Source organism: Mixophyes fleayi, chromosome 3 (genome assembly GCF_038048845.1).
Source record: "Mixophyes fleayi isolate aMixFle1 chromosome 3, aMixFle1.hap1, whole genome shotgun sequence".
NCBI lineage: Eukaryota > Metazoa > Chordata > Amphibia > Anura > Limnodynastidae > Mixophyes > Mixophyes fleayi.
The window spans coordinates 16,680,983-16,691,197 of record NC_134404.1 but is presented as its reverse complement, the minus strand read 5'-3'; the positions used below and the strand labels follow the sequence as shown (position 1 = coordinate 16,691,197).

General features: G+C 47.2%; 1 protein-coding gene across 1 annotated transcript; it reads left to right on the top strand.

Moving 5' to 3' along the window:
* Positions 1-2,561: 2,561 nt before the first annotated feature.
* PBK (PDZ binding kinase) lies at positions 2,562-9,417 on the top strand. Its single transcript, XM_075200472.1, has 7 exons — positions 2,562-2,705; positions 5,000-5,096; positions 5,361-5,503; positions 5,591-5,760; positions 7,387-7,516; positions 8,089-8,268; positions 8,712-9,417. The coding sequence occupies exons 1-7, from the start codon at positions 2,636-2,638 to the stop codon at positions 8,918-8,920; spliced, it is 999 nt and encodes a 332-aa protein (XP_075056573.1). The 5' UTR covers positions 2,562-2,635; the 3' UTR covers positions 8,921-9,417.
* The last annotated feature ends 798 nt before the right edge of the window (positions 9,418-10,215 follow it).

Below are 10,215 nucleotides of genomic sequence, written 5' to 3'. Positions count from 1 at the left end.
CTAGGTGCTTCTCGTGTGGCTCCCGTGTACCAGTTCCTTGCAGGCTTTTCAGACATTAACTCCACGTGTACCAGACCCAGGCTTGCTGACTACGTATTATCTCCACTCCAAGTGCACCAGACCCCGGCTTGCTGACTACGTATTCATCTCCACTCCAGTGTACCAGACGTCGGCTATCCTCATACTACCTTCCAGTTCCAGTGTTATCGTGGGCTACCTCCTACATCCTTACCTTTAGAGGCAGACCAGTGGACCGCGACCTGCGATCCTCCGCAGCAAAGCCCATCCCGCCTTGCGACGGTTCTTGGTGAACACCAGGGGGTTCGTTAGACTCCGCACCACCGGCCGGCCAGGGCTGATCTAGAGTAAGGCAAGTATTCCATATTCATTACTTATATTGCTACATAATTGTTACACAGAGGAGGGGGACAGAGAGCAGAGGATGGGGACAGAGAGCAGAGGAGGGTGACAGCGGGGCAGAGGAGGGGGACAGAGAGCAGAGGATGGTGACAGAGAGCAGAGGAGGGGAACAGAGAGCAGAGGATGAGGACAGAGAGCAGAGGATGGTGACAGCGGGGCAGAGAAGGGGGACAGAGAGCAGAGGATGGGAACAGAGAGCAGAGGATGGGGACAGAGAGCAGAGGATGGGAACAGAGAGCAGAGGATGGGGACAGAGAGCAGAGGATGGTGACAGCGGGGCAGAGGAGGGGGACAGAGAGCAGAGGATGGTGACAGAGAGCAGAGGAGGGGAACAGAGAGCAGAGGATGAGGACAGAGAGCAGAGGATGGTGACAGCGGGGCAGAGAAGGGGGACAGAGAGCAGAGGATGGGGACAGAGAGCAGAGATGGGGCACAGCGGGGCAGAGGAGGGGGACACAGCGTGAGAGCGGCAGTGGAGGGAGACACAGCGTGAGAGGGGCAGTGGAGGGGGACACAGCGTGAGAGGGGCAGTGGAGGGGGACACAGCGTGAGAGGGGCAGTGGAGGGGACAGCGTGTGAGAGGGCAGAGGAGGGGGACAGCATGAGAGAGGGCAGAGGAGGGGGACACAGCGTGAGAGGGGCAGTGGAGGGGGACACAGCGTGAGAGCGGCAGTGGAGGGGGACACAGCGTGAGAGGGGCAGTGGAGGGGACAGCGTGTGAGAGGGCAGAGGAGGGGACAGCATGAGAGAGGGCAGAGGAGGGGGACAGCATGAGAGAGGGCAGAGGAGGGGGACAGCATGAGAGAGGGCAGAGGAGGGGCACACAGCATGAGAGGGGCAGTGGAGGGGGACACAGCGTGAGAGCGGCAGTGGAGGGGGACACAGCGTGAGAGGGGCAGTGGAGGGGACAGCGTGTGAGAGGGCAGAGGAGGGGACAGCATGAGAGAGGGCAGAGGAGGGGGACAGCATGAGAGAGGGCAGAGGAGGGGGACAGCATGAGAGAGGGCAGAGGAGGGGGACACAGCGTGAGAGCGGCAGTGGAGGGGGACACAGCGTGAGAGGGGCAGTGGAGGGGACAGCGTGTGAGAGGGCAGAGGAGGGGACAGCATGAGAGAGGGCAGAGGAGGGGGACAGCATGAGAGAGGGCAGAGGAGGGGGACAGCATGAGAGAGGGCAGAGGAGGGGACAGCATGAGAGAGGGCAGAGGAGGGGGACAGCATGAGAGAGGGCAGAGGAGGGGGACAGCATGAGAGAGGGCAGAGGAGGGGGACAGCATGAGAGAGGGCAGAGGAGGGGGACAGCGTGTGAGAGGGCAGAGGAGGGGACAGCGTGTGAGAGGGCAGAGGAGGGGACAGCGTGTGAGAGGGCAGAGGGGGCAGTGTGAGAGAGGGCAGTGTGTCTGGATGCAGAGGGGGCAGTGTGTCTGGATGCAGAGGGGGCAGAGTGCCTGAGGGCAGAGTGTCTGGATGCAGAGGGGGAATCTTTGCATACAACTAAATAAGTATTTCTGTCCTGACCTAAATACTTATTACAATTTTTTGACCCAACTACTTCTAAAACAGGACTGCTCAATAATTATTTTGGAGGGGTGCCTTGAAAAAATTTGGAGACTCTAAGGGTGCCGCGAACTGCAAAAGTTTGGGACCACTGGTATATATAATAAACATGTATGATATATAGGTATAACATATAATATATGGGTATGGTATATATAATAAACGTGTATGATATATAGGTATAACATATAATAAATGTGTACGATATATAGGTATAACATATAATATATGGGTATGGTATATATATATATATATATATATATATATATATATATATATATATATTTATTTATAATATATACAAATATATGGGTATGACATATATATGTGTATGATGTATATAATAATAATGTATGATATATGGGTATAACATATAATATATGGGTATGATATATGGGTATAATATACATGAATATTACATATGGGTATAATACATATAATATAAGGATATATATAATACATATGTGTATAATACCCGGATGTACCGGGAACACTCACGAGCACAATGAGTATTGTGGGCACCCGCTGCGCGCTCCCGGTACGTGTCACGCGGTCATTAGACGCGCGCGCGTGCCGTTGTGTTTGAATGCAGCGCGCGATTACTGGTGACACCACGTGACAGTGATAACGGCGTCACCTGCCCGGTAACCGGAGAGAGGATGGCTGAGGCGGCGGCGGCGTCCAGCAGCTTCAAGACCCCCTGCAAGGTGGACAGGAGGAAGTCCCCGGGTGAGAGGGTGACACAGGGCGCCCATGTGTTATATCCAGTGATCATCTGGGCTAGAGTCCTAAATCCTGTGTGTCCGTGTCCAGCTCTGGTCCTGTGGTCCCGGGAGGGGGGGATATAACGTCACAGTTATCAGTAAAACCTAAACAGAATTTGTTTTTTTTTTTTAAACATTGAAATGCATGAGTAGTGGGCTGGTGTCAGCTGATATTGGGGGTTACTTGGTATTACTGAGCACCCTTTAGGGGTTACTTGGTAATACTGAGCACCCTTTAGGGGTTACTTGGTATTACTGAGCCCCCTTTAGGGGTTACTTGGTATTACTGAGCACCTTTAGGGGTTACTTGGTATTACTGAGCACCTTTAGGGGTTACTTGGTATTACTGAGCACCCTTTAGGGGTTACTTGGTATTACTGAGCACCCTTTAGGGGTTACTTGGTATTACTGAGCACCCTTTAGGGGTTACTTGGTATTACTGAGCACCCTTTAGGGGTTACTTGGTATTACTGAGCACCTTTAGGGGTTACTTGGTATTACTGAGCACCCTTTAGGGGTTACTTGGTATTACTGAGCACCCTTTAGGGGTTACTTGGTATTACTGAGCACCTTTAGGGGTTACTTGGTAATACTGAGCCCCCTTTAGGGGTTACTTGGTATTACTGAGCACCTTTAGGGGTTACTTGGTATTACTGAGCACCTTTAGGGGTTACTTGGTATTACTGAGCACCCTTTAGGGGTTACTTGGTATTACTGAGCACCCTTTAGGGGTTACTTGGTATTACTGAGCACCCTTTAGGGGTTACTTGGTATTACTGAGCACCCTTTAGGGGTTACTTGGTATTACTGAGCACCCTTTAGGGGTTACTTGGTATTACTGAGCACCCTTTAGGGGTTACTTGGTATTACTGAGCACCCTTTAGGGGTTACTTGGTATTACTGAGCACCCTTTAGGGGTTACTTGGTATTACTGAGCACCCTTTAGGGGTTACTTGGTATTACTGAGCACCCTTTAGGGGTTACTTGGTATTACTGAGCACCTTTAGGGGTTACTTGGTATTACTGAGCACCTTTAGGGGTTACTTGGTATTACTGAGCACCCTTTAGGGGTTACTTGGTATTACTGAGCACCCTTTAGGGGTTACTTGGTATTACTGAGCACCCTTTAGGGGTTACTTGGTATTACTGAGCACCTTTAGGGGTTACTTGGTAATACTGAGCACCCTTTAGGGGTTACTTGGTATTACTGAGCACCCTTTAGGGGTTACTTGGTAACTATTTCCCATCAGACATCAGGGAATGTACATAGAGAGGTTCTGTAGTGACACTGTGCTCACAGCCTTCTGCTGGGTCTTTACATCTTATAACATGCACATCCCAGAAGCTGTCAATCTCTTACAATGTGACACATTTATAGACCTTGGGAAACAAACCCAGTGCGGGCTGTGGATGGAGCCCCATCCCCAGTGCACCTGATGGGGACCATTATTATTACTATCCTTTATGTCCCCGCAGTGCTGGATAGTGGGGGATACAGAATACTTAAAATAGGGACATACAAGGTGCAGAAAATAAGTGGATCTGTAAACAGAGTATGGAGGACCCTGCTTGTTAGAGAGCTCACATCAAGAGGAACGAGTGTCGCTCAGTGGAGATTGGGCATTTCGAGATGAGATTTGGGATGTACAAAAAAATGTTGAGGGCTTTCTAGGTGGGGGCGAGTAGCTTTAATTGCATTGTGAAGACTATGGGGAGCCAGTGTAGAGTGGTGATAGGGAGATCAGTCGTGTTGCAGCATTTAGGACTGAAGTGGTGATAGATGGGTGAGGGGCGTGAATGGCAGACAGAAGGATGTTCAAGTAGTCACAGTGGGAGATGATGAGTGTGGATAAGAGTTTTAGTAGCCTCTTGGGTAAGACCAGGGCGTATTCTGGAAGGATGTGAGGAATAAGGCAGAGGATAGTCAAGTGTGACTCCAAGGTAATGGGCTGTGGAGACTGAGGACAGTGATGTATTATTACCGGTGAGGGAGGTTTGAGGGGAGGTGGTGATCCTGGGAGGAAGATAAGTTCTGTATTTGACATGTTGAGCTGTAGGTAGTGTTGGGACCTCCATGTGGAGATAGCAAAAAGCTGGTGACACAAGATAGGACAGAAAGGGAGAGGTTAGGGGAGGAGAGGTAGATTTGGGTCATCAGTAGAGAGTTTACACTGTCGGCCAAAAGAGTGACAGCTTGTATGAGACATTGTATCTGCCATCCATGTGAAGATAATCTGAATCTCCTTTCGTCTGTTGTAGGTGTTTGTAACACTTCACCGGCATTCGCGATTCCGGCGTCTCCATTTATGCAGAAGTTCGGTTACGGCACCGGTGTCAGTGTGTATCTCATGAAAAGGTAATCTAGGTGCTGTAGATGTGACATACAGGAGGGTTCTGTGCTTCCAGCATGTGCAATATTCTCCTATTCCAGCTTTCAGCAATGTGGAGTGACTGCTTGTAAACGTGTGACAATCGCTCCTGCATTACCAAATCTCTACAAGGCTGCTGTTCAGTAGAGTCGCTCAGACACCTGTAATGCTTTTTAATAACGAATAAATACGATTAATGACAAATATGGTGGTTGCTTGTCCTGATCCTCTCGTTGATTTTCATTCATTAGGTCTCCAAAGGGTTTGACTCACTCTCCCTGGGCTGTGAAGAAACTTAATAAGGAATGTGACAAGTCCCAGAAGTCGCTCTATGCTCAGAGACTGAACGAAGAGGCTCGGATCCTGAAGCACCTACAACACCCCAACATTGTCGGTAAGTGCCGTGTGGTCATGTGATCGCTTTATTTGGTTTTAGTGTTGCTGTGTAACCTCTATACCTGGTTAATGTGTTTTTCTAAAGGCTACCGAGCCTTCACCACATCCACAGACGGCAGTCCCTGTCTTGCCATGGAATACGGAGGGGAGAAATCTCTGAACGATCTCCTAGAGGAGAGGAACGAGAAAAGACTGGGCCCATTTCCAGCTTCAATCATTCTTAAAGTGGCATTAAACATGGCAAGAGGCCTGAAGGTACTACTGCAAAACTGATATATATGTATACTGTACAGTCATCTTACACCTTAATGATGGAGTACACTGCTGTTTTCTATTTTCCTGTTTATTGGGGATTTAGAACGGACGGTGCCTGCACGTTGCATCGTGTATAAATATAACTACCTGACGAAGCGGTACAGGCTGCTTTCTTCCCACAACATATCTGTATTTGGGTGAATTGGCCAAAGACTAGATCACTGCAATGGATCCTAACTACCAGATCTGTTGGTGATCTGGCTGCCTGGGATCGGGAGAATTCAGGAGGACAATTCCTTTGCCAGCTTGGATTGGTCTCCCCTCTATATATTTTCTTCAACCCTTTGTCCAAGCAGCACTGATCATTGATTGGTTTTTAAATCCCTTAAAAATAGGCAAAGCTACCGGCCCTATGACTCTTTATTAGTAGCCACACAAGCAAAATAATGTCACCATCCTCAAAGGCTGCCTAAGCCAATATATGACAGCTTTATAGGCATAGAGTAAAGCAGGAGCGGGAAATGTCTAGGTCCCCCGTCTCCTTACTGACATATTAGACGTCTGCAGTGAAACAAGACCATGTCCCCCTCAGCGCACAGTTGGTTTCTTCCATATGGCAAGGCACAGATATCATTTAGGAAGCACCATAGGAACCCAAAGCTGTGTCACAGGGGTGTTATCCCCTCAGCGCACAGTTGATTTCTTCAATATGGCAAGGCACAGATATCATTTAGGAAGCACCATAGGAACCCAAAGCTGCGTCACAGGGGTGTTATCTACCCGCCACTTACCTACACTACCCAGGATTAACACACACAAGAACAAGGTCATACGTTCGATTCCCGACCATGGCCTTATCTGTGTGGAGTTTGTATGTTCTTCCTGTGTTTGCGTGGGTTTCCTCCGGGTGCTCCGGTTTCCTTCCACACTCCAAAAACATACTGGTAGGTTAATTGGCTGCTATCAAAATTGACCCATTCTGTCTGTGTGACCTTAGTCTCTATTGGTCTCTGTGTGTGTGTGTAGTCTCTATTGGTGTGTGTGTTAGGGGATTTAGATTGTAAGCTCCAACGGGGCAGGGACTGATGTGAGTTCTCTGTGCAGCGCTGCGGAATTAGTGGTGCTATATAAATAGATGATGATGATGATCATTGTAGACTGGTTGGGAGATCCCATGGATGCTTATTTCTCAGTTACCTGAGTGAGGAAATAATTCTATTAATGACAATATGAATTTTCTGTAGAAAGTTTATGAAAGTAAATGAATATTCATATTGTGTCATAACTGCTTCTCACCATCTGGAGGTCATTTGAAGTCCTCTGGGTGCCCATGGGGGGTGCGTGGTTGGGTTAAGTAAGAACAGAGAGATGAGATGTTTTATCTGTCTCCAAGGTTGTCAGATTCTTGTCCAGCCACTACAGACCATGCTTCCTCAAGGCGCACCCTCTCCACCTGCCAGAGTGTTGTGTGTATAACAAGAACTCTGCATTTAAATGTTTTATAAATGTCCCTTCTGATTATTTTTTAGTTTTATTCTTTATATATTTTAATGCTACATTTAATAGTATATAATTTCTGCTGTATACTATTCTAGTATAACGTCTTGTTTTCCTGTTCCCCTCTAGTACCTGCACAATGATAAAAAGATCCTGCATGGGGACATCAAATCATCTAATGTGGTCATAAAAGGCGACTTTGAATCCATCAAAATCTGTGATGTTGGGGTGTCTCTGCCGCTGGATGAAAACATGACCAGTGAGTGACTGTATAAAGGGGCTCCCGTGTGTGGAAGGGATTGTATACTGTGCTTGTGGCACTTTTGACAATGTTGACTCGGAGCAGTTTTGACACGGTAGAACATTTGATTTTGGAGAGGATATTGTATGCGTGGGTGGCACAGTGGTTAGCATTGTTGTCTCATAATCCTGGGCCTTGGCTTCGGATCCAGCCTGGGCTTTGCCTGCGTGGAGTTTGCATGTTCTCACCCTGTCTCGCTGTCCAACAACATGCTGGTGGGTTACTTGGCTTCCGTATAATTGGCCTAGTTTGCTCGTAACTGGTAGAGAAATTAGATTGTGAGCTCCCCTGGGACGGTCACGTGGCACTTTGTCCTGTGGAACTGAATGTTCCTCCTGGCTGATTGTTGTCATGGAGCCGTAGAGTCCAAGGAAACCGCAACTGAATGTGTTTGTCCATCTTTCAGCATAATGTCCACCTTAATCTGAGGTCATGTGTAGCACAAATCCCAGACGACCTGGTCGGTATTAGTGTGAGGATTTGTATTGATTATTACTGTGAACATGTTCTGCTCTCTTGCTGTCTGACAGTGAGCGATCCAAAGGCCTATTACATCGGCACCGAGTCCTGGAAGCCGAAGGAAGCTCTGGAGGAAGAGGGGGAGATCACAGATAAGTCCGACATATACGCCTTTGGTCTAACTCTGTGGGAGATGATGGCGCTGTCTATCCCTCATCTCAACCTGCCCCCCGAGGACGACGATGACCAAGGTTTGTAAGCAGATCTTATTAACACGTTAAATTCTATATGAAGCCAGTGCCCGGCTTGTGGAATGTTTGTAGATTCATCTGACTTATTACATTGTATTTATATAGTGCTTTTGGATAGGTGAACAGCTTCAGTCAGTGCAAAGTTGGGGAGGGGGTGAGTCAGTGATTTCTCTCATTGCCCGATATACTTCACTGCTGACCTTCACATAGGATCTTCCATTCCCCTGTGTAAATATAATACCCCAGTTTATACAGCCACTGAGGTTTAGAAGTTGCTGTACTCTATATGAAAGAGTCCTAGAAGTGTCTAACCAATGATCAGCTCCATTCTTTAAGGAAATAACGGGTAGCAGAGGGGGGAGGGTGAGCAGGACCTGGGCTGGGGCACTGACCTATTAGTTTAGGGATCGTTAAACGGCTGTATTGGTCTTTTCCTTTGACAGAGGACTCCTTCGAGGAGGAGGATTTTGACGAGGACGCCTATTATGAAGCTTTGGGCACACGACCAGCACTTAACATGGAAGAGCTGGATGAATCTTATCACCAGGTGATTGAGCTGTTCTTCATGTGCACCAGCGAGAACCCCAAGGAACGACCTTCTGCTGCTCAGATTGTTCAGGTCCTGGAAGCAGAGAACATAGGTGTTTGTTAGACTTAGGATGCAGCTGTTGCTGGAATGTTTTAGAAAGTGATTCTCTTGTAAGAGGTTTACTAGAAAAGTTATTAAGTTCAGTTTCAGTGCAAGATTTTGGGTGGGAGATGTTTCAGCGAGTCATAGAGTTGGCAAGGAAGCGAAGTATAGGAGCTGTAGCCTCCTCTGTCACATGGCACGTCTGTCACATGGCACGTCTGTCACAACGTGACTCCTGCAGCGCTGACACTCAGGACTAGCAGGACTCCAGTGTGACAGGTGATCAGAGCTCCCTTTCTTACTGGGAACCAGGTGCTGTTCAGAGCGCCGATGTGACAACGCCCTAATACTGTAAAATAAACCCGTTCTGTCTCTATCTGGCAGTCTGCTCCCTGCTGTAAGTGCCAGATACGGTCTAGCATGTGGCGTTCTGTCTCCTGTGACTATCTCTGTTGTACGTGTTATATCCATGTTTGTACACTTCATTATTAAAAATAAAATGTTTTTACTTTTAAGAAGTATTTGGTCATTTAAAACAAAAAACAATTTACCAAAGTCCACATTGCAGATATTGCTTGGGTTGAGATAGATATATATATTTTTTTCTATATGCCACCAAAATAAACTCCATTTTGCCCCCCCTCTGATATGTTGCCCTCACTATAACACGGTTTCTCCTATATTTTCAGCTGGCGTTATAAAGAGGGAGCACTATATAACACAAGGACTGACGCTGTGGGTGTGTATAGTGGGACAGGTGCCTCTGGGGTTGTACTGATCAGAAGTAACCTCTAGTTTTATGGTATGACTCCTTAGATATCTGGATTCCCTAATTCAATTTGGAGTATTACTTTGCTCTGTTTCTGATTTGAGCTTCTTGCTGAGGAGGAACTGTGTGAGTGACAGTTGTCAATCATCTGCTACTTACCGTGTTGGTACTTTCCTTTCTGGGACTTGCTGTAGCCTACCAGCATTCATTTACATTAATTACGTCTTTGAAAAAGTGGAGATGTTGCCTATAGCAACCAATCAGATTCTAGCTGTCACTTTGTAGAATGTACTAAATAACTGGAATTTGGTTGTTATAGGCAACATCTCCACTTTTTCAGACTTGCAGCTTGATAAACTTACCCCCTGGTATGCTTTTCTTTTGAAACGTACATGGGCCTTGCTTCCAAATATTCTAATGTTACAGGTCAGGCTTCTTTTTGTTCCATGGTTTGTATGGAGTTTTGTTTGTGGTGGGTAACAGATTTTGGAGATAACAGGTTGTCATGATTGCTTCACCCCCAACATGTCATTGGCATATACGAGTC